Source organism: Lynx rufus, unplaced genomic scaffold, assembly GCF_022079265.1.
Source record: "Lynx rufus isolate CCGP_SWC_20201006 ecotype Redwood Valley unplaced genomic scaffold, mLynRuf1.p SCAF_2, whole genome shotgun sequence".
Lineage (NCBI taxonomy): Eukaryota > Metazoa > Chordata > Mammalia > Carnivora > Felidae > Lynx > Lynx rufus.
Window position 1 is genome coordinate 62,920,114 of NW_025814834.1, and position 24,737 is coordinate 62,944,850.

General features: G+C 36.3%; 1 protein-coding gene across 2 annotated transcripts in view; it reads right to left on the reverse strand.

Annotated features, from left to right (window-relative positions):
• Positions 1-1,399: 1,399 nt before the first annotated feature.
• The window catches only part of UBR3 (ubiquitin protein ligase E3 component n-recognin 3), a 241,685-nt gene continuing 218,347 nt past the window's right edge, over positions 1,400-24,737 (reverse strand). For both annotated transcript variants that reach the window (XM_047085617.1, XM_047085616.1), the window contains exons 36-39: positions 12,563-12,742; positions 7,630-7,839; positions 6,724-6,863; positions 1,400-6,419 (exon numbers count right to left, since the gene is read on the reverse strand). In XM_047085617.1, coding sequence (XP_046941573.1) covers positions 6,302-6,419; positions 6,724-6,863; positions 7,630-7,839; positions 12,563-12,742 — 648 coding nt within the window. In that variant the 3' untranslated portion in view covers positions 1,400-6,301. The remainder of the gene's footprint in view (positions 6,420-6,723; positions 6,864-7,629; positions 7,840-12,562; positions 12,743-24,737) is intronic.

Below are 24,737 nucleotides of genomic sequence, written 5' to 3' on the forward strand. Positions count from 1 at the left end.
TCAACAGCCACAGGAGCGAGTCTGGAAGCAGATCCTCCAGCCCCGGCCAAGCTGCCCTGGCTGATGCCTTAATCTTACAAGGGACTCTGAGGCAGAAACACCCAGCTAAGCTGCTCTTGGATTCCTAAACCACAGAATCTATGAAGTAATGAATATTGTTTCACTGCATTAATTTTTGGTAATTTGTTATACAGCAATTGATAACTAATGTAGTCTGAATAATTTAATCTGAACTTAAGAGAAGCCAGAAGTGTCTATGTTTTTTAATCATATTAGCTATTGTTTCTATTGTCCAAATGAGAAACCCAAGTGTGGGAGGCATTGAATTCGCGATCTAAAAGTCATTCACAACCCCTTTTTTCCTCCCTGTATTCCTCTAGCATAGAGGCTCAAAAGCTAAAACACTTACCTTCCCAGATTTCTTTGCATTTAATAGTAGCCATCTGATAGTTACTAATGAGATGTTATGTAAAAGTGTGCTGGGAAAGGGCTTCTCTTGCTGAACACTGGACAAAGCCTTAGGAAGAAGCCTTTGACCTTTTTTCCTGTCCAGAAAACAAAGTTAGCAGCCATCTTGGTTTTGTTTTTACAGCAGCCTGGAGACTGACAGCTGTTTTGTAGCCATGAGGATGAAAGCTGTAATCTAATAATGTAGAAAAGGAAAAAGGTAGGGGTCTAGATCCATAATTATTTCTTTGTGCAGCTTCCCCTTACTGGTGTGCCTATTTTGACTTCCTTTTCCTTGAAACTAGTAAACCCCTTACTTCTTCAAGCCATTGTTTTAGTCAGGTTTTTTGTTTAAAAACAGGGCACATTCCTAACTAATATAATGAGGTGCAGTGAGGTCATTCAAACCCAGGTCTGCTGACTTCAAGCCCTAGATTCAGATGGTAAACCATCCCATCTGAATACAAGCAAAAACTAACTGAAAGTAGGTTTTGATGCAGACATGGTCAGATGTCCTGCAGACAGGAGTATGACCTGGCCATTCTAGGGAGAGTCAGAAAATTGCGTTCTTCTCCTCTACTTCATTGTCACTTTTCTACTTTCTCACCTCCAGAAGCTATACTTTGGCTTCTACCTCTATCACTTCACCAGAGCTAATCTCGGCAAACTGTGGCTGGCACCCTGTTTTTATAAGTGAAGTTTTGTCGGAACACAGCTATGCCCATTCACTTATGCATGTCAATGGGTGCTGTTTGCATTGCAATGGCAGAATTGAATAGTTGAGACAGAAACCATCTGGCCCTTTATACAAAATGTTTGCTGACCTCTGCTCTAAGCTAAGGCCATAGTGCTCTTTTTTAATATCACAATCTGCTCTAAAGTCTTACAATGACATCTTTTTTTTTTTTTTTCTTTTTTTGGTCTCGGCTTAAACATCACTTCCTCCATGTGGTCTCCTGTGAACTCCCCCAGATACACGAGTCCACTGGTTCCCACAGCCTTCTGCCTAATGTGCTAATAACATCTATTTACTTGTAATTACATACTTAGTATTGTTTTCCACTAGATAGTAAGCAAACACCCCTTCTGCCTTGTTCAGTGTGGTATCCCCAGCATTTAGCTCAGTATCTGGCACAAAGTAGCCACTTAATAAATATCCCTTGCTCTCCCTTACTTTACTGAATTCTGTCAAGTCTCTTCTGATACTATCCACTTCTGTGTCTACCACAGCTCACCTAGCTGAGCCAACCATCATGTCTTCGCTCTTTGAATGGGTATCTAACAGGTCTTCCCACTCTGGATCTCTCTCCACAGTGCAGCCAGATTGATTTTTCTAAGACACAAATCTGATTATGTCACTCTACTGTCTGAAGCCCAAAAATGGCTTCCCATGCTCTCTGAAAAAAGTCTAAATCTCTTAGAAGGCTTATAAAAACAGTTTGTAATTTAGATTTTATTCATCTCTCAAAAGTACCTATGTTCGAGTCACAATGATTCCCTTTCAGGTCTGTAAGTACAAGTTCTCTTTCAACCTTGGATCTTTGCCAATGGCATCCCCTTCAACTGACTGAAACACTACTCCCTACACCTCCACTTTCACCCAGGTATCTCCTACACAGTATTTGGGATCATCACAGACATCTGTATCCCCTGGAAGCCTCTTCATACTCCCAAGTCTGGTTTAGAGGTCCCTACAATAGTCCTTATACTCCACTTTCCTCCCTGCCAGCCTCCCCACCCCCAACACACAGCATTTGTAGCATTAATCACACAGAAAGCTATATGAGAAAAGGGGTTATCTGGCTTCTTTTCCATTGTATTTCCAGTATTCATCACTGCCTGTCACATAAGAGGAGCTCAATAAATATTTACTGAATGGATTCAAATGTTTCAACAGTAATTTGTCCTGATTCCAAATGAAAACTTTGAAAACTTGCATTAAATCTGCTCACTAAATCTTATCATGAATTCCAATCCTATACCCCTCAATTTACTTAGCATGGGCCCCACACTCATTCCAACCAGCACTCCTAATTCTCTTACCATCTGATCCTGCACCCACCTAATTCCCAGTCTAACTTCTACCTTTAAGGTCCTGGACTGCTGATCTCAGGAGCTCTATAAAGTCATAGAACCTTTCTAATTGGGTCCGTTAAAATGTTATGGCCTCTAACCCTATTGGGCTCTCAATATGACTTCCGTGGTGCTTCTCCTTATTTCTAGCCTATTCTCTCCTAGCACATGTATGAATCACTTACCACTTAATCAAGCCCCCAGATACACTAGGCCTGCTCACTGTCAACAGATGATCCTGCTCCTCTGTCACAACTTAAGAGGGAATCGGATATGAATCCTCTTAGTTTGCTCCAGACTTTCTTCCCTTTCCCTTTGTCTCTTTTCCTTCCTCTTAACCTGAAGCCTTTATCTGTGCTCTTGACCCTACTTCTCTGGCTTGCTTTTGGGCTCTGCCGCATCAAGCTTGGCATTGCCACATTTTACATGGTAACTCTACATAAGGTCCCATTATGCCTTTTCATTGTGTTGCCTCAGCTGGAGTCACATTCACTCCACTGCTACTTGATTATGGCACAGCAGAATGGTAGATAATAGCTCTTCTGTATTTCATATGCCTCATTATCAAGGGAGCTTGAAGGGTCACAACTTAAGAAGTGATCCTGTTGCCATCCTTCTGCCCACTCCAGCTCATCCAGCCAGATCATAAAGGAAAAGAACGATGTGCTATAAATGGGACTGAGACAGTCACAAGTCTTCTGCTCTCCCACCAACCATCACATGTCATACATAACCCCCAGTAAATGTATCTCATCTTGGTGATTTGATTCTAGAGCTTAAAACCCTGTTGTGTTTTGTTTTGTTGTTGTTCAACATGCCCTTAAAGATAAGCCAACAACAGGAACTTGAGAGTCAGCCATTACAATTCTGGAGATGGGATAGACTCTTGTGTTGTATATCCTCTTATGCTGCTGTCACCTCTAAGTCTTCAAGTGTTTTCAAATCAGCATCTTTTCCAAGTCACAGAAATCAAATCAGTAAATATCCAAATACATAAAACAGAAAAAAAGATGTGTGAATACAAATGGATTCCTAGTTGATAACTGCCTGGTAAACTGCAGGGTGGGAGGGGTAGGGGTGAACACCGTCAATTCCAGCACAACCACGGATCACTCAAAATAAACACTCTCACAAAGCACTTCAGATTTCTGAAGTGTAGCTGGAATTTTCAGAAAGCAGCAAAGACCACACAGTGTTCCTCAGATCTGCATATCCACTTCCTTCTCTCCTACTTCCAAAAACACACACACTTATACCAAGAGCTTTGTATTCATTTTAAGACAAGGACAGAAGAAACAGGAACTACCTATGTAAACAAAAGGTATTAAGGCAAAGCAAACCCTTTATATTTAACCCTACCTTAAAGCAACTATTAGTTATGTTATGCTTTGATCTTTTCCACTATGCTCACTTATATATATTATTGTCAATACCTTTGAAAAAAAGAAAAAAACATGTAAGAATTAAACATTTTAAGGACCTTTCACAAACCAAATGACAGTAGGTTTTTATTAACATATCTTACAATGTTGATTATTCCTAGTTTTGTAATCTCTGCTTAATTATAAAGATTGATTTAGCCTCTACAGTAATGTACTGTATTTAAATGATCATTCATACAAGATATCACACCAGTACATTTTTTTTTTTTGAATAATATACACACATCACTCTAGCTTGGACCTGTTATTTTTAAAAGTGGGTTTATAAATGGGACTTATAAAAGTTATGGGGGAAAAAATTAAAGTTCTAGTTTAGCAGCATGCATGTATGTAATTCAAGTACAATTTTCAACCAAGTGCTTTTTAAAAATTTACTGGTGACTAATTCACCAATATCAAAATAAACACTATCAAATACCCAAATTTTAATGTTAAGGCTAATATTTTCACTTCACATCCATATGCACAACCATAAAACATTCCATTTTAAATATGTAGTAATCAAAGTCAGAATACATTATACCATGTATATATAGCATCAGAGTTTCAAACTGTAGAATTATTCAAGTTCATGAATCCTGTAACAGTATTTACTAGAGATTTAAATTAGCATTTTGCTCTTCAACCACACTTACAAATGGTCTGGTATTCATAATGACCGATGCAAAAAATATGACAGGCTGAACTTATGATACAGTATTTAAAAAAGTAGCAATGTGTTGGAAAGGACAACTATTTAGTTAAACAGAATCAGTCTCATCTTTCAGAAAGTTATCTTAATATTTTGGAAATGTATATAAAAATAGCAAGCTATTTCCATGTATTTTATTGTAGAGCTATAGGTCATTTTTTGACATTTTGAACACATTTGAACATGTACTGTTCTGCTCTATTTTAATGCAAGACCATCATTTAATGTCCATTTTCACATTCTGTAATGTCATGTCATTTGATAATTTTTAGAACATAGATCTGAATTTATTTTTGTATTTTATCATTAGATGCTTTTTAGTTTTTTACATGTAAAAATGTAATTTTATATAACAAGCCATGGAAGTTCGAAGTACCAGGAACTGCTTGATAGCACTATATATTAAATAGTCATCAAATTACTAAATAATTTGGAAGAAAAATCTTGTTAGCAATATATAACATGCTTTTCTGTAATCTTCCTTCTCTATTTATAGAGTGGGTTTTAGCTCAATCATTCCCATTCTTACTGATTAAAACCCCGACAAACATAAATTGCTTTTCGCAGCAGCTTCTAAGAAGAATGCAGATGCGGCTCATTCATGAGGGTCATCACCACTGAGCCTCTTCTTTTCCTTTTGGGAAACCAAGCAGAAATAGCAGTGATTACGCTGCACAAATACAATATAGATGAACCTCTCGAGATGATAGGGAAGTTCCAAAACTAAGCTTCATTTGTGGGTAAGTCTGAGCGTTTCCAATTCAATCATTTAAACAAAAACTTGGGTTGGTAATAAAAGGGGGGCATGCACAAAATCAAAATCTGCCATGTGTATGCTCTTAAAACTTTCGATTTTACACCAAACTCTATTTGTTAATACCTCAAGTAATTCATCCAACTGAAATGGCAAATTTTGATTTTTAACGACTCCCTCCCCCAACCACACATATGTCCCCCAAAATGTACTGTATTATATTAACAGCAGCTATCTACTTATTTTACAACTATTTCAATTATTTACCTGGGGAGAATATTTATGAAATTCCTGAGAATGAATTAAGTTTTCAGCAAAGCCTTAAACTTTTAACAGATTCCTCACAATAAGAAAAAATTTTAAAGTCCTACTATTAGACCAACTTTTACTATACAGTATTTCACATAAATCATGTTTTACATTTTTTTTTTCTAGTTACATACAGCAAAAATCTCAAATCAACACAAGAATGGCAGAGGGAAAAGATGCACTGTGTTTAGCAGATGCAAATTAAAACACACAGATATAAAGAAGCAGTAAAACTTTAAATAAATCACACCCACTCTAAGTATCAATGAATAGCTGATATGCATTGCTGGGAGAATCATTTTTAAATGATTTTGTCAACAAGTTGTGCTTATTATTAATTGTGGACTTAAAAAAAAAAAGGACCATTAAAGAATGATTTAACTTATTTGTTATGTTCTCCAGATACTTAAAAAAAAGTTTATTATACCATTAATGTCATTACCAAGCACCTAATTTTGGAAAGGCTTCATAATATATGTTTTCTTTTTCTCTCTCAGCAAAAGCGTTAATCCCCAAAACTAAGGTAAAGCTTATTGTTGATAAATTCTTAATGAAAATGATATAATGCAATGCTGAGGTGGTGAATCACAGCCCATTGTAATGTGGACCCCATCTTTTATTGATGTGATCAAAAGTATGAGAAATCCACTGCTGCTCAAGGACTTTGTATCTTTCTTTACAAATGTAGAGAGGCTTGCCTCGCCTAGAATAAAAAGGGAAAAAAAGGCATTAAAAGTAATACAATACAGTGAAGATTTCACACACATTATTAAAAAATAGATTCTTTATGGTAAAAATCTCATATAGTAATCTGGTTTATTTCCTATTTCCTGAGCATATGGACGTGGAAAGTATCTCAAAAACTAGAAATAGCTCTAAAGTAATGACTGTCAGAATTTCTTGATAGAAAACATATTTGTTATTACAATTACAAAGCCAGGAATGGTACATTGTTCTTACTGATCAAACCTCAATAAAACATTTAAATATATTCATGTGCATCTAACCTAAGATCCCGATCTTCTTCTCCGTGAGCATCCAAATACACAGAACCCCACAGGCAGAAGCGGTGGCCTCGAATGATGATAATCACTGATGCATTGATTAAAAGGAAAATCCCTGTTCCAGCACCACAGTTCTGAGAATGCTAAAAAATTAAAAATATATTAATGATCTTCATGATCAAATGCACCTTATAAGAAAATAAAGAATGCCTTAATCTTCTAAATAATACTGAAATATTTCTTAATTTTTTAAAAAGTTCACTGATCCATTTTGAGAGAGAGAGAGAGAGAGAGAGAGAGAGCGAGCGAGCATACAGGGGAGGGGCAGAGAGAAAGGGAGAGAGAATCCCAAGCAGGTTCTGCACTGTCAGCACAGAAGCCTGAGGCAGGGCTCACGAATGGTGACATCATGACCTGAACTGAAGTCAGATGCATAATCTACTAAGCCACCAGGTGCCCCTACTTAAATTTTTAATAAGATTTCATCTAAGTTAAACTTATAATTTCATTCTTAACACTTGATTAATAATACATTAGGAGGAATTTGGGTAAGGATTATATGGGAAAGCAATTAAGAGCCAACTTAAATCTAACTCTGAGGCTAGCATCCACAACAGCAGGCAGGACTGTTGTTTCATTGTCCATCACTTAAGAGCATGAGCCATTAAAGGGCAATGGGAATAGGGAGAGGAACTGGAATTGTACTTAAGAAAAGTATTACTCACTTGAATTTTTTTAACCTTTCTACCAGATTAAAAAGAACAAACAAAGGAACAAAAATGAAATCCTTGCGTACTGTGCATTTAATTCAAAGAGTAGTTAAATATGAAGAGTTGGCTTCACCACATATACATTTCCATGTGACAGATTTTAGTTTTCATAAGTTGTATATTATTTATTATTACTTACCAATACACATTCACAGTAACTCTGTTGCTTGCAGCAAAGTCCTTTCAGGCATACAAAAGTACCACAAACAAGGCAAACAGCAGGATCTTTAGGAACTTTGGTGCAGACACTACAGGTCTTTCTGTGGTAGTACTGAAAAATGGTGTTATAATTCTCAGGCAACTGGAGCAAGTGTGGTAATTTCCATCTTGACTCTTGGATAAGCAAGGCCTAAAATATCCAAAAATACTCATTAGTCCTTTGTATTTAAGTCACTAACAAAAAAAATTTTTTTTCAAAATACTGTACTTATTTTTTAAAGGCTTGTTTTGTTTTTTGTTTCAAGTTTTTACTTAAATTCTGATTAGTTAATATATAGGGTAATATTGGTTTCAGGAGAATTTAATGATTCATCACTTACATATAAAATACAGTGATCATCACAACAAGTGCCCTTCTTAATACCCATCACCCATTTAGCCCGTCCCCCACCCACTTCTCTCCATCAAGCCTCAGTTTGTTCTCTATAGTTAAGGGTCTCTCATTGTTTGCTTCCCTCTCTGTCTCTCTTCTTTTTCCTCTTTCCCTATGTTCATCTGTTTTGTTTCTCAATTTCCACATATGAGTGAAATCATATGGTATTTTTCTTTCTGACTTAAAGGCTTTTTTTTTTTATTAAAGAAAAAGCCTCTGTATGCATGTGGTATATCTTCTTTGTTAAAACTCTTCTCATTTTCATTTTACAAATGACTAAAACAGTGCTTCAACAATTACCAATCTCTACTTTCATATGTAGTTTCCAATTACAAAATGATGTCAGTTTTTAGATTAAGCACATTGAAACCTGTTAATACTTTACAAGAAAAATATTCAACATAACTGAGAAAGCATGGAAAATATATCTAGATGTACTTGTTTTTATTTTTTTTAATTTTTTTTTTTAACGTTTATTTATTTTTGAGACAGAGAGAGACAAAGCATGAACGGGGGAGGGTCAGAGAGAGGGAGACACAGAATCTGAAACAGGCTCCAGGCTCTGAGCTGTCAGCACAGAGCCCAAAGAGGGGCTCGAACTCACGGACTGCGAGATCATGACCTGGGCCGAAGTCGGCCGCTTAACCGACTGAGCCACCCAGGCGCCCCGAGGTACTTGTTTTTAAATAGGCTTAATGCAACATTTTAAAAAGTTAAACATTTTTAAAACCCAAGTTTTGATCTTTCTCAGATAAACAATTTATTGGCTTTTTTTTTTTTTAAAGGTAAGGTCATAGTTGTAACTTATTATTTCTACCTCGATACTGTATAATCTAGAATCTCCTTCTTAGAAGATGTAAAATCTACTCACACCACAAGCTGTTAAGGCCTTTTGTATCCATAAGTGCTGGGGCTTACAACTCTTTTCAAAAATTTTCTGCTCTAAGTATGAAAAAACCTGCCAAATTAAATTTCCCTGCATACTATACTTTATTCGTTATTTGCAGTTGTACAAAAATACTGGTAATAGCACTAATTTTTTTCTAGATGCCTCTCCATTAACACTTAAAATAGATAAAATGTAGTACGAATCTATTATCTCAAGAAACTGTATAGAAGGCAGGCAATTCATATGGTGATCACTTCACATTACCTACAGCCATAATCCATCTAAATCAAAGCAGTACTTAAGCAGCCAGCTTGGCACTTACCAATAAGTTCATGGATAAAGTAGCCATGGAGGCAAGAATAAGGACAACATATGGGCTTACAATATGCTACTTGCCTATATTCAGTGTCCAATCCCACACTGCAAAGATTGCATATTTTGTAATGGGTTGATTATATTACACTCTTCCATCAGTGGAAGGAATAGCATTTGTCCTCACTGAACTTGATACTTATCTAGATTAGGTTGTAAATTACCCAGTAGCTCACACCACATGGTCTTAAAGAATTCTCTTCAAACAGAGATATAAGGCCAATAGGTAGATGTCTATGGAATTAACTGATTCTAACATATATTCAAAAATCTGAAAAAACTGCTGATCTTTAAATGATGAACTTACTTTGCTGATCAGTTTTTAGATGGCACCAGCTGGAAGAAAATAACTATCAAATGGGGTATACGCTCCTACAGAATGAGGTATACAGCCTAAACCAGCAACCAGTATATATGGGTGATCATTTTCTCACAGATGAAATGCACCAATCTGGAAACCAGGGAGTACAAAGTGGTTTTGGCGTCTCTCATGATTACACCTAAGAATTCAGTTTTTTATTTCTGTTTCCCTGCTATTCTGAATTCCTGTGTGATTTTAGGACCATCCTAAGGAAGCTGTGTACTATCCTCCATCAGAGGATATAATAATATTTCTACCAAATTAGAAACTAAATGTCATCTGGCCATTTTAGGTTCCCCACATTACTAGGAGAAGAAAGGAATGGCTTAAAGCATTATCTGGAGAGACTGACCTTGACTATCAGGAGGAACTGAAATATTGCTATACAATTAGCAGCAGTATGTTTCGAAGTTAGAGATCTTCCACCACCACCCCCCCCCTACCTGCCATGTCCCAAAACTGTTGCAATCAAACTGTCTGCCTATAACCAAAGAATCTTAGCTGGTATAAAAAAATTAGAAGTAGTAATTCAGGCTATCTTTCAAGGGTAGTTTTGTTAGACTATTCAGTTCCAATCACTGTTTATCTTGTTCAAACTTAAAATTCCAGGTAAAGAAAATCTGGTTGATCTGGGTCAGGGTAAGGATTAGAGACAGAACAGAATGGAATAGGAACAAGCACAGGGATGCAGGTCAGATATAAGTACATTCAAATAACTGGTAAAAATTCAATTTAAGTAGAAATAAATAAATGACTACTATTCTGGTTCTAAAACAAATCATTATCACTCAATTTTACAAAAAAGATTAATTATTTTTAAATGATGCTTTTTTTTTTTTTTAAGTAGGCTCCATGCCCAGCATGGAGCCCAACACATGACCATAAGCTCAAACTCATGACCCTGAGATCAAAACCTGAGCTGAGATCAAGAGCTGGATGTCTAACTGACTGAGCCACCCAGGTGGCCCTAGATGATAAATTCTTATTATCCATCAATATCCATACCGATAATCATATATCCAACATGTAAGCTTGCTATAATGCAGTCAAATGAGTGAATTTTTATCTATTGCTTAACTCATGACTCCTATGAAGACACAAAATTTTAAGTACACTTATCACTTTCTCCTGTCCTGGTTCTACAATTATACCCATCTCTTACCCCTAGTCATTCCTTATAGGTTTTGAGACATCAATATGTAACTTCAGATTCTAGCTATAATCTACAAATAAATTACTACATAGGACAAAATTTTTACACATAATATACAAGGTTCAAGAAATTCTCTTTCCTTTTAAAAAAAAGAGCATATTATCTTGAGGATTTTAACAAAAAACAAAATGAACAAAAGCAGAGATATTTTTTATTTATGCTTACCTTGCCTTTATTATTCACCCAGTGTTTTAAAAATTAAGTCTAGTCTGACACCTCCCTCTAAAATACTCATTTTCTGTCCCTTGATGTTAAAATTCTCATTTTCCCTGAAACATAACCCTTCTTTCATCAGTTCTATTTCTACCAATGATATCATCCTACAAGTTAACTGTTCCACAAGTATTTATTAGGTGACTAGTCTGTATCAGGTACTTTCTAAGAGCTAGGAATTCAAGGATAAATAAGGAACAATTTTTGCTTTTGGAGCCCCCATTCAGACATATTAAACAAACATAAGTGATAAATATGGCAACTGTTAGTGACCATGGCAAAAGTACTGTCATACAGCACAACAGAGAGAGGGGATTAGAACTGAAGAGGAAGATGGGTTATCAGAAAAAGCTTTATAGAAGACGTATGTGTATCTTAGCAAAACCTTAATGGGTGATTAATTCAACATGAGAAGGGTAGGAAAACTGCTTTAGATAAGAGCAACAGCAATAAGCAATAACACAGATGTTTAAAAATATACAGCACACTTAAGAAACATTCTTCTGTGGTCTGAGCAAGGTGGTAGCAGGGAAGTGATACAGAATGAGGTTAGAAAGGCAAGCAAGATGGTGAAAATTCTTGAATGTCATGCAAAGACTTCCTATCTTCCTCTGGCCAATGGGGCAGCATCAATGGTGCTTTAAGCAAGACCACGTTTCTATCAGATCTATGTCTCCTAGCTACTACTCTTCCGATGATTTGAGTTCCAAGGTCTTAAAGTCAAGTACATCTGGTCATCAAGCCCTATATAGTTTTTCTAAAATGTCTCTTGCATTGGTTACATTCTAATTTCTACTATGCCAGATTTTCTACTATCTAATTTCTACTATAAAACCAGATTTTCTTCACCACCTAAACAATCCCTGACTTTCCTGTCTCCTTCAATTTACCTACTAAAAAAACCTCCCAAATTACCTCCCTATAATACACTAATTCCAGTTCTCAAAAACTGTAGTTCTACCTATAGAAGAAAGTCTGAGCACCAAACCATGGCATTCACAGCCACCTCCCACTGCCCCCACTCTATCTTTCCAATTACCTCATCTCCAAAACAAAATTTTTTACCAGCCAAGCTGGCAGCATAGGCAAATTGTAAAGTTAAAACAAGGCCTTTTAAATCTGCTAGTCCAGACCTTTGACTTTTAGGTGACAGTTCTCTTTCCAGTAAGCTTACAAGTTCCTTGCCTATCTTAAAATTGCTTTGTATCTTCCAAGTCTAGTACTATCATAATTTAATGCATTCAATAAAAATTTGATGACCTAAAACAAACTAAAAGTAATATATTAATAACTTAGGTTTGTTCACTGAAATATTTCTGCTTTTATACTCATTATATAAGCAAAACCATTTTTTCAACATCAGTTTATTAACAAATGCTGCCAAGAACAGATGACCTGAAATTTTTAATTATTCATTATCGTTTTTACATACCTTTCCTTGTTCTGCATGTCTTTCAGTAAATGAATTTATCTCAAAACACCACTGAGATATAATATCAAATGCTGGAACTGGCCAATCCAGACAGGAGGCACTGATGAATGGATGTTCTGTTTGGTAAAACGTTGGCAGAAGTCCCAGGCAGCTGGAAAGAACTGAAAATTCTTCTTCTTCCTTTTAGACATGAAACAGGAAATTCTCAAGACGTTTCATCAAGAACATTTCTCATTAAAGATATTTTAAGTGTCATCCTTATCAACTGCTTTCGGACAGTAAGAAAATTTTCTTAACATTCAACTAAAGAAAAACGAAGGGAGTAGGAGGAGCAAAGGAGAGAAAATAGGTTTCTAGCTTTTATATTCAAATATCCCCGGTATTTCTCTTTGAAATTCAAATCTTAAACTGCCATACCATCTGTGTCTTCTATGTATTTATTTTTTAAATAGTGTTGTCACATTTCTGATGAATACAGTCTATAGAACCTAGCTACTCTGTGAGAGCAAATGTTTTTAGGGCAAAGGGAAAGTGGCTTTTGATTAAAAACACACAGGCTGTCAGTGTGGATGAACAGTAAAAACATGGAATGCACGAGACATAGTGCAAAATAATTTGCCTGGACCCTGAATGAGTGTAAAACAGTTTTTATTTACTCTTTTATTTAAAAAGTTTTTAAATATTGATTTATCTGAGAGAGAGAGAGAGAGAGAGAGAGAGAGAGAGAGAGAGAGAGTGGAGGAGGGACAGAGGGGGAGAGGGAGACACAGAATCTGAGCTGTCAGCACAGAAGCCAATGCAGGGCTCAAACTCACAAGCCAGGAGATCATGACCTGAGCTGAAGTTGAACACTCAACCAAATGAGCCACCCAGGTACCCCAACAAGGTCAGTTTTTAAAAGAGGGTGGAGTTTTTAAAAGCTTGAGAGATCTAAGTGCCAGTTAAGCTGAAGCTCTACTCTGTAATAAAAGAACCAAAGAATTCAGTGAGCCAAGGACACATATCCCGATTTTGAAAAGAATTTGTTAGTCTTATAAACACCAAAATACACCCTCCAATCCTTCTCTAACTAAAAGACCATTTAGGAGACTCAAACGTTTACTTTCCCCTGTCCACTGGATCAGTTCCTATCATCCTCCAAATTCCAGGTCACCTGGGAATCCTTTCCCGACCAAACTTAATGACAACTTAGGTTACTCAGCTCCATTCAGATGAAGTTAATCCTTCCATACCTTGTAAACACTTCTCATGTTTATATTTTCTATTAATTAATTAATTTAAAAATAAATCAGCATTTCCTATAAGACTGTGGGAGTAGTCCCTGGGGATAGGGGCTGTGTACCTCCAGCGCTTGGCACATAGTAGACATTCAACACACATCTGTTTGTAAAACTGAACTCATTATGTAGATTAAGCACAAAATTCTAAAATGTACAACAAAGAAAAATAAAGATAAAAAAGCAAAATGATACACAGGCTGAAAAAGATGTTAATGTTTAAAATCTCTAGAAATGAGGCTGCAAATCCCCCATTTACATAGCTACACAAGGCATCTTAAAAAACAACTTTATTGAGGTGTAGTTTATATACCATAAAATTCATCCACTTTAAGTGTATTTTGATGAATTCTGGCAAGTGTAGCCAAGTAACCACTACTACAATAAAACTTTGGAACAATTCCATCCCCTCCAAGTTTCCTTGTGCCTGTATGCCTTCAATTCCAGCCATTACTCCTGGCCCCAAGAAACCACTAATCCTGCTTGCTGTCATTATAGTTTTGGCTTTAAAAATTTTTTTCATATAGATAGGCTCAAACAGTGTGTGTATATAGGTATATGTGTGTGTGTGTATGTGTATGTGTATGTGTGTGTGTGTGTGTGTGTGTGTGTGTGTGTGTGTAGATAGATAGATAGAGAAAATCTTTTGTGCCTGGCCTCTTTCAGTTAGCAAAGTATTTTGAGATTCATTCATGTTATTCTATCAGCAGCCCATTCCTTTTTACTGCTGAGTAGTATTCCACTGCATGGATATTACCACATTTTGTTGATGTATTCACTAGCTGGTGAATTCTGGCTTGTTTCAGTTTTTGACTACACAAATCAAGCTGTTATAAACATTTATGTAAAAGTCTTTATGTGAATGTATGTTCTCATTTCTTTTGGTAGATACTCAGGATAGGAGAACTGTTTGGTTGTCCAAACATAGTAAGTCCATGCTCAGCTTTTTAAAGAAACTGCCACATTTTTTTCAAATTTGATTATAACATTTTGTATTCCCACCAGCAATGAGTGAGAGCTGCAGATACTCCAAATCCTTACCAACACTTGTAACATTAATTTGTACTCTTCTCATCAACAATGATGGCGAACACCTTTTTACTTACTTGTAGGTCTTTTATATATATTAAAAAATTTTTAATGTTTACTTATTTTGGGGAGGGGGGAGGAGAGAGAGAGAAAGAGAAAGGAATGGAGGGAGGGTGGGAGGGAGAGGCAGAAGAGAGAGAGACAAAGAACTCAAAGTGGGCTCCAGGATCCATGCTGTCAGCACAGAGCCTGAAGCAGGGCTTGAACTGTAAGATCATGACCTGAGCCGATGTCGGATGCTTAACCAACTGAACCACCCAGGCGCCTCCTTTTCACACATATCATTCCTATGAAAAGTGCCTATACAAATGTTATGCCCACTGTGTGGTTTTTGTTTTAATTATTGACTTACAAGAGTTCTTAACATATTCTGCATTCTGGATACAAGTCCTTCCTCCATATATTTTTTTAATTGAGATGTAATTTGTATTCCATAAAATTCACCCTCTTAACATGCACAGTTTAGTACATTCACAGAATTGTGCAACCATCACAAACTAATTCCAGAATATTTTCATTGCCCTATTGTAAATGGAATTATTTCTTTAAAAAAAATTTTTTTTTAACATTTATTTATTTTTGAGACAGAGAGAGACAGAGCATGAACGGGGAAGGGTCAGAGAGAGAGGGAGACACAGAATCCGAAACAGGCTCCAGGCCCTGAGCTGTCAGCACAGAGCCCGACACGGAGCTTGAACTCACAGACCGCGAGATCATGACCTGAGCTGATTAACCGACTGAGCCACCCAGGCACCCTGGAATTATTTCTTAAATTTCATTTTTGGATTGCTCACTGCCAGTGCAAATAAATTAGATGTGGTTTTTTTTTTTTATGGTACATAGATCATGTATCCTATAATAACTCTGCTGAACTCAATGATTTGCTTTAATAGTTTTTTGGAGATTCCTTATAATTTGCCCACATAAAAGATTATCTAATTTGAAAACAGACGTTATTTTACCTCTTCCTTTCCAATCCAGATGCCTTTTATTTCTTTTTCTTGCCTAACTGCTCTTCCCAGAACCTCTAATTCAATACTAAAAAGAAGTGATGAGGGCAGCCATCCTGGTCTTGTTCCTGATCTTCAGGAGAAAGTTTCCTATCTTTCATTATTAATTATGATGTTAGCTATGCATTTTTCATACATTTCTTTTATTAGGCTGAAAAAAAATTGTTTTCTGTTATTTTTTTAGTGTTTTTACCATGAACAGGAATTGAATTTCATCCAAAAAATTTTTTTACTGAGATGATAATATGCTTTTTAAAAATCTTTTATTGATATGGTGAATTAAATTAAATTAAATGATTTTTGTTGTTGAACCAACTATGCATTCCTAGAATAAACCCACTTGGCCACGATGTATTATCCTCTTCTACTGCTAATATTTTGTCAAGGCTTTTGCTTTATGTTCATGAAAGATGTGGGTTTGCAGTTTTCTCACGATGCCTGATTTGGGTGTCAGGGTAAGATTGGCCGATTAAAATAAATTTGGACTGTTTCTTCTTCCTCTGTTTTCTGAAAGAGTTTATATGTATCAATGGAATTTCTTCCTTAAATGTTTGATAGGATTCACCATGATGTTATCTTTGTTGGTATAAAGTTGTTGACTTTTCTTTTTTGGAAGGATAATAATTATAGAGGTTTAATAGCTAAATCAACTTTCTTACTTTATACAGATCTAGTTAAGACTTTCTATTTCTTCTTGAGTCAGTTTTAGTAAGTTTTATTTTTCAAGGAATTTGTCCATTTAATCTACATTATCAAATTTATTGGCAAATGTTATTCATAATACTCTCTTACAGTTTTGTAGGGATGTTTCCTCCTTCATTCCTGATATTGGTAATTTGTACCTTCTTTTCTTTTTCTTATCGATCTGGTGAGGAGTCTGGCTCCTGGTTAAAATTCTACGTGTGATTTTTTCAGACCTAACTATAGGCAATTTATAAAGGTTTTACTTCGCAGGCTTCATGGATGAAAACTGCCCTCCCTACATCAGATCCAGTACACAGCCAAAATGCACTGCAGTCTCTGAAGGAATTTCTAGTCAAGTTCTCAGCCCCCTACCCCCATCCTGTCACACTCTTTCATATATTTACATTCCCAGCCCTGGTAACTTTATTCCTAGGCTTCTTTATCTGAGGCCTTGAGAAGGAGTGTCTTCTACTCTTATCCTTGTCTCCCCAACCCCTTCTCTATCTCAGAGTCCATAACACTGCCAGAGCTTTTAGTTCGGGGCTTTTGGGGCTCCTTCAACAGATCCCCATATCTGTGCTGATACACCTGATCCTCCACTGTTGTACCATTTCATTCCATAAGGGTAAATGGAACAGAAGGAACTGGCACTTCTTCTGGTCTTAGCCTCCTGCTTCACAGTAAGTGACTGAAGACCTAATTCTCTCACTTTTGGCTTGTGACTGACTTTAATCAGCTACTCTGACACCCAGCAGCTCAATTCTCTTTCTCCCAGCTCAGCTGAGTTCCTAACATTTTAGGTTTATCCATTTTACTGATCTTTACAAAAAAACAGACTTTCGACTCACTGAATTTCTCTACTGTCTCTTCATTACTCCTTCATTGATTTCTGCTCTAATTTTTGTAATTTCCTTTCTTTTAATTGCTCGGGGTCTAATTTGAAACTAGAAGCTTCATAAAGTAGAAATTTAGACAAATGACTTGAGAAGTTTCTTCAATTTTTTAAATGTTTATTTACTTACTTTTTTGTGTGGGGGCGGGGGCAGAGGCAGAAGGAGAGAGGATCTCAAGCAGGCTTGGTGCTATCAGTGCAGAGCCCCATGCAGGGCTTGACCTCATGACCTGAGATCTGAGCTAAAATCAAGACTAGGACATTTAACTGACTGAGCTATCTAGGTGCCCCTAGAACTTTCTTCTTTTTAAATATAAGCATTTGAAGCTGTATCTCTCCAAGGACTACTTTAGCGGCATCCCACTTTTTTGCTATGCTGTGTTTTCATTTTCACTCAGTTTAACTGTTTTCTAATTTCCTTGGAATTTCTGACCTAATGTAAGTTATTTAAAAGTATGTTGCTTAATTCCCACACATTTGGGGATTTCCATATTTTTTGTTATTGATTTCTAATTTAATTCCTGTGTGGCAGAAATGTGTTGTATGATTTCAGTTCTTCTGAATTTATTGATACTTGCATTATGGCTTGGCATATGGTATATTCTGGTGAATATTTCATGTACACTAGTAAAAAATATGCATTCTATTATTGTTTGGTGAAGTATTCTATAGATGTCATTACACCAAGTTGATTGATAGTATTATTCAGATAACATTTATACTATTTGGTTATCTGTCTACTTGTTATTGACTAGTAAGAAAGAACCCTGAAATCTCTAGTTGTAATTGTGGATTTGTCTGTTTTTTCTTTCAATTCTGTCAATTTCTGCATACGTAATTTGGAGTTTTGTTGTTTTGTGCATATATATTTATAAATGATTTATCTTCCTGCTGTATTGAGAGAAGACAGTTATTTCTAATGTAAGGCACAAAAATAACCTGAGAAAAAGGGAATTACCAATGGTAGAAAAATAGCAACATTTTCATCTTTGTGACAGGAAATCCAACAACCAATAAAAATTAACAAAGATTTACATAAATGTATTTCTTTTCTCCTGGGATTCCTAGGCTACTTCATGACTACTTGGCCTGTATTTTATGAAGCAGATACTGAGTCCAAATGCAGTTCACTAAAATGAAAGAATCATAGCTGAGGAAAAATTTATGAAAGAAATAAAAAATGAAAGAAAAGTTTCCCATTCAACTTAAACAAAACAGAGTGGCAGATTATTCTAAACAAAGAAAAGTCATGAGATACTTTTTTCAAGATCAGACAGTAAATTATCTTTTTAATTTTTTCATTCTCTAATTATTTTCAAAAGAAGTGCTATATAACAAGTAAATTGGAGTAAAAGAAAATGGCTCCTAAATATGGAACATGCTCAACCTTAGGAGGAATGCTAATAAAAACTACACTGAGATATATTTTACCTAGACAAAAGATCTAGAGGCAAAAATCAAACAGTGTGATAACACACTAAGTAGATACAAGTACAGTATAGGGAAACTCTCATACATTACTGTCAACATAATTGGTACAACTTCAATGAAGGGTAGTTTGGTAACAACCATCATAACTACAAGTGCGTGTAAGGGCTGCCACAGCAAATCACTTCAAAGAATTTATCCTACAAATACAATAAAAAAAAACATGCAAAATAACTTGCATATACTATTATTCATTGTTGCATCATTTACAAAGAGCAAAGGACTAGAAATAACCCAAATATTTATTAATGGAGGACTGATTAAATAAATCCTGGTACCTCATACAATGAAATATTCTGAATCTGTAAAACAAAATGAGGAAGATCTTCATATATTGAATATGAAATGATCTCTAAGGACCCTAAATAGCCAAAGCCCATCTTGAAAAGGAAAAGCAAAGCTGGAGGCATCACAATTCTGGACTTCATGTTATATTACAAAGCTGTAGTCACCAAAACAGTATGGTACTGGCACAAAAATAGACACAGAAATCAATGGAACAGAATAGAAAACCCAGAAATAAACCCACAACTATATGGTCAACTAATCTTCAACAAAGCAGGAAAGAATAACAAATGGAAAAAAAGTCTCCTCAACCAGTGGTGTTGGGAAAATTGGACAGCAACATGCAGAAGAATGAAACTGGATCACTTTCTTATACCATACACAAAAATAAATACAAAATGGATGAAAGATCTAAATGTGTGACAGGAAACCATCAAAATCCTATAGGAGAACACAGGCAGTAACCTCTTAGGCATCAGGTGTAGCAACTTCTAACTAGACACGTTTCCAGAGGCAAGGGAAACAAAAGCAAACATGAACTACTGAGACTTCATCAAGACAAAACACCTTCTGCACAGTGAAGGAAATAATCAACAAAACTAAAAAGTAATCTATGGAATGGGAGAAGATATTTACAAACAACATTATCTGATAAAGGGTTAGTATCCAAAATCTATAAAGAACTTATCAAACTCAACAGCCAAAAGACAAATAATCCAGTTAAGAAATGGGCAGAAGACATGGACAGACACTTTTTCAAAGAAGGCATACAGATGGTTAACAGACATATGAAACATCACTCATCATCAGAGAAATACAAATCAAAACCACAGTGAGATACCACCTCACACCTGTCAGAATGGCTTAAACTAACAACACAGGAAACAACAGATATTAGCAACGATGTGGAAAAAGGGGAGCCCCCTTACACTGTTGGTGGGAATGCAAACTGGTACAGCCACTCTGGAAAACAGTATGGAGGCTCCTCAGAAAGTTAAAAACAGAACTACCCTATGACCCAGCAATTGCACTACTAGGTATTTACCCCAAAGGATACAAAAATACTGACTTGAAGGGGCACATGCACCCCCAATGTTTAGAGCAGCATTATCAACAACAGCCAAATTATAAAAGCAGCTCAAGTGCCCATTGATAGATGAATGGATAAAGATGTGGTATATATGTACAATGAAGTATTACTCAGCCATCAAAACGAATGAAACCTTGCCATTTGCAATGACATCTATGGAGCTAGAATGTATTATGCTAAGCGAAGTAAGTTAAGCAGAGTAAGACAAATACCATATGCCGTATGATTTCACTCACATGTGGATTTTAAGAAACAAAACAAACGAGCAAAGGGGAAAAAAATTGTTTGAGAGAACAAATTGATGGTTATCAGAGGGGAAGTGGGTAGGGAGATGGGTCAAATACGCGATGGGGATTAAGGAGTGCACTTTCTGTGATGAACACCAGGTGTTGTATGATAGCGCTTAAATCACTATATTGTACATCTGAAACTAGTATTATACTGTATGGTAACTAACTGGAATTTAAATAAAAACTTTTTAAAAAAAGAAACTGTACTTTTGAATTTTGAAAACTATGAATACATTACCTGTTCAAAAAATATATATTTTTCTTTTCTGCAAACATAATTATTGCAGAATATGTTTATAATATTTAAACACTAGAAAGTATGAAAAGATATCATTAAAAAAAAACAAAACTTTCAACCATCTCTGTTCCCTTTTGATACAAAGCTCAAACTCACAATCCCAACTCCTAGGTAAGAACTGACCATAATTTTTTTTTAAATGTTTTATTTATTTTTGAGACAGAGACAGAGCATGAGCAGGCAAGAGGCAGAGAGAGAGGGAGACACAGAATCTGAAGCAGGCTCCAGGCTCTGAGCTGTCAGCACAGAGCCCGATGCAGGGCTTGAACTCACAAACCGTGAGATCATGACCTGAGCCGAAGTCGGATGCTTAACTGACTGAGCCATCTAGGCGTCCCAGAACTGACCATAATTTTTTAATGTATTTTTCCAGAGTGTGTATGTGTGTGTGTGTGTGTGTGTGTGTGTGCGTGTGTATATAAACCACTATTTTTCCCCTACTGAATTTAATATAAGCATATCTTGCCTTTGTTTACTTAAAATATTTTTGAGATTTTTCCATATTAATACATAGAAAACTTTCTATTATTTTCTTTAAAAAATTGTTTTTAATGTTTATTTATTTTTTGCGGGAGAGAGAGAGAGAGACAGAGCATGAGTGCCAGAAGGGCAGAGAGAGAGAGGGAGACCAGGATCTGAAGCAGGCTCCAGGCTCTGAGCTGCCAGCACAGAGCCTGACATGGGGCTCAAACTCATGGACCACGAGACCATGACCTGAGCCGAAGTCGGATGCTCAACCAACTGAGCCACCCAGGTGCCCTCTATTCTCTTCTGAAGAGTATTCCATTGTATGAAAAAACCACAATTTATTTAACAAGCTTCTCATTGATGGATACTTCAGATGTTTTCAATTTTTTTTTGCTATTTCCATGTCTATTCAGCTATCAATAAATTGATCATCCTATTATTGTACTAAAAGAGACACCTATAGATGAAGTATTCACAATTGTATTGAGATTCAAAGAGAGTACAACATGCAATATTTTAACAGTTTTTATAGACTGAATACTAGAAGAAAACTGAGTGCTTCAAAAAAAGTTTTGTGTAGCAAGCAGTAGCACAGTTCAGACGGTAATAGTTCAGATTTGGCATGCAGACTGACTGTGTTCAAATCCTGGCTGCTTTAAATACTAGCTGTGAGTCTTGAGCAGATTATTCAGCTCTGGGCCTGTTTACTTGTCTGTAACATGAGGACTATAACAGCCATCTCAGAATTGTTGTGGAACTTAAATGAATTCAAACGCAAAGCACTTAACAGTGCTTAGCATGTAGTCAGTATACAATAAATGCTAGCTATCAATATAAATATTCATGGCACAACTATTGTTTGACAGAAGAGAGAAAAAAGAATTAAAGGAGATATATTAGAGCACTGATTTTCAAATGTTGGGATGGTGGTGATAATCAAGGTCCCCTAGAAGAGTCTGATAACCATTTTCTTCTAAGAAAAATACACATACACAAACATTTTACAGGTAATGCTATGGAATTCAAAAATTACCTGAAGTCCCTCTGTAAGAATTCCGGAGTTAGAGGATAAATAAGAGAGGCTGCATTTAAGTAGGAGAAAATATAGGAGAACCATATAGTTTACTATAATTAGCCCTCTTATGGTAGTAGAAATAGTGTTAGGTTAAGACATTTAACCAAATTAGGAAGTCTAAAGATTACTGTGGAGAGCAGAATGTTGTGCTGGAATACGTACTAGGTACCATTCTTGATGAATTCCCATGCTTACCAAAATGTTAAAAAAATTTTTTTAGGGGCGCCTGGGTGGCGCAGTCGGTTAAGCGTCCGACTTCAGCCAGGTCACGATCTCGCGGTCCGTGAGTTCGAGCCCCGCGCCAGGCTCTGGGCTGATGGCTCAGAGCCTGGAGCCTGTTTCTGATTCTGTGTCTCCCTCTCTCTCTGCCCCTCCCCTGTTCATGCTCTGTCTCTCTCTGTCCCAAAAATAAATAAACGTTGAAAAAAAAATTAAAAAAAAAAATTTTTTTTTAAATGTCTTGTGAAACTCAAGAGTCTACTGTCTATTACAAATAATCATAGAATTTATTAGCAAGGTGGATAAATGTAGATGATTAATGTTCAAAAATCCAGTTGGATTTCTACATCTTAGCAACATACTAGCAAATATAATTTTAAATAATTCCATTTATAATAATAATAAAAAAGAAACAAACAAAAAGAAATGCACAGGAAACTTTAAAAGAAGTCTCTTAGGATAGGGTACAAAAAAGGATGCTGCCTCCTTTCTTGATAAAAACCCTCAAGAAAGTAGGGATAGAAGGAGCATACCTCAAGATCATAAAAGTCATATATGAATGAACCAACACTAATATCATCCTCAGTGGGGAAAAACTAAGAGCTTTCCCCCTACGGTCAGGGACAAGACAGGGATGTCCACTCTCGCCACTGTTATTCAACATAGTATTGGAAGTCTTAGCCTCTGCAATCAGACAACACAAAGAAATAAAAGGCATCCAAATCAGCCAGAAGGAGGTCAAACTTTCACTCTTCACAGATGACATGATACTCTATATAGAAAACCCAAAAGATTCCACCAAAAAATTGCTAGCATTGGTTCATGAATTCAGCAAAGTTGCAGGATATAAAATCAACGCACAGAAATCGGTTGCATTTCCATACACCAACAATGAAGCGACAGAAAGAGAAATCAAGGAATCGATCCCATTTACAGTTGCACCAAAAACCATAAAACACCTAGGAATAAATCTAACCAAAGAGGTGAAAAATCCATACACTGAAAACTACAGAAAGCTTATGAAAGAAACTGAAGAAGACACAAAAAAATGGAAAAAGATTCCATGCTCCTGGATAGGAAGAACAAATATCGTTAAAATGTTGATACTACCCAAAACAATCTACATATTCAATGCAATCCCTGTCAAAATAACACCAGCATTCTTCACAGAGCTAGAACAAATAATCCTAAACTTTGTATAGAACCAGAAAAGACCCCCGAATAGCCAAAGAGATCTTGAAAAAGAAAACCAAAGCAGGAGGCATCACAATCCCGGACTTCAAGCTATATTACAAAGCTGTAATCAGCAAGACAGTATGGTACTGGCACAAGAGCAGACACTCAGATCAATGGAACAGAATAGAGAACCCAGAAATGGACCCACAAACATACGGCCAACTAATCTTTTACAAAGCAGGAAAGAATATCCAATGGAATAAAGACAGTCTCTTCAGCAACTGGTGCTGGGAAAACTGGACAGCGACATGCAGAAGAATGAACCTGGACCACTTTCTTACACCACACACAAAAATAAACTCAAAACGGGTGAAAGGCACAAATGTAAGATAGGAAGCCATCAAAATCCTCCAGGAGAAAGCAGGCAAAAACCTCTTTGTCCTTGGCCGCAGCAACTTCTTACTCAACACATCTCCAGAGGCAAGGGAAACAAAAGCAAAAATGAAATACTGGGACCTCATCAAAATAAAAAGCTTCTGCACAGTGAAGGAAACAATCAGCAAAACTAAAAGGCAACTGACAGAATGGGAGAAGATGTTTGCAAATGACACAGATAAAGGGTTAGTATCCAAAAATCTATAAAGAACTTATCAAACTCAACATCCAAAAAACAAATAATCCAGGGAAGAAATGGGCAAAAGACATGAATAGACACTTCTCCAAAGAAGACATCCAGATGGCCAACTGACACATGAAAAAATGCTCAACATCACTCATCACCAGGGAAATACAAATCAAAACCACAATGAGATACCACCTCACACCTGTCAGAAT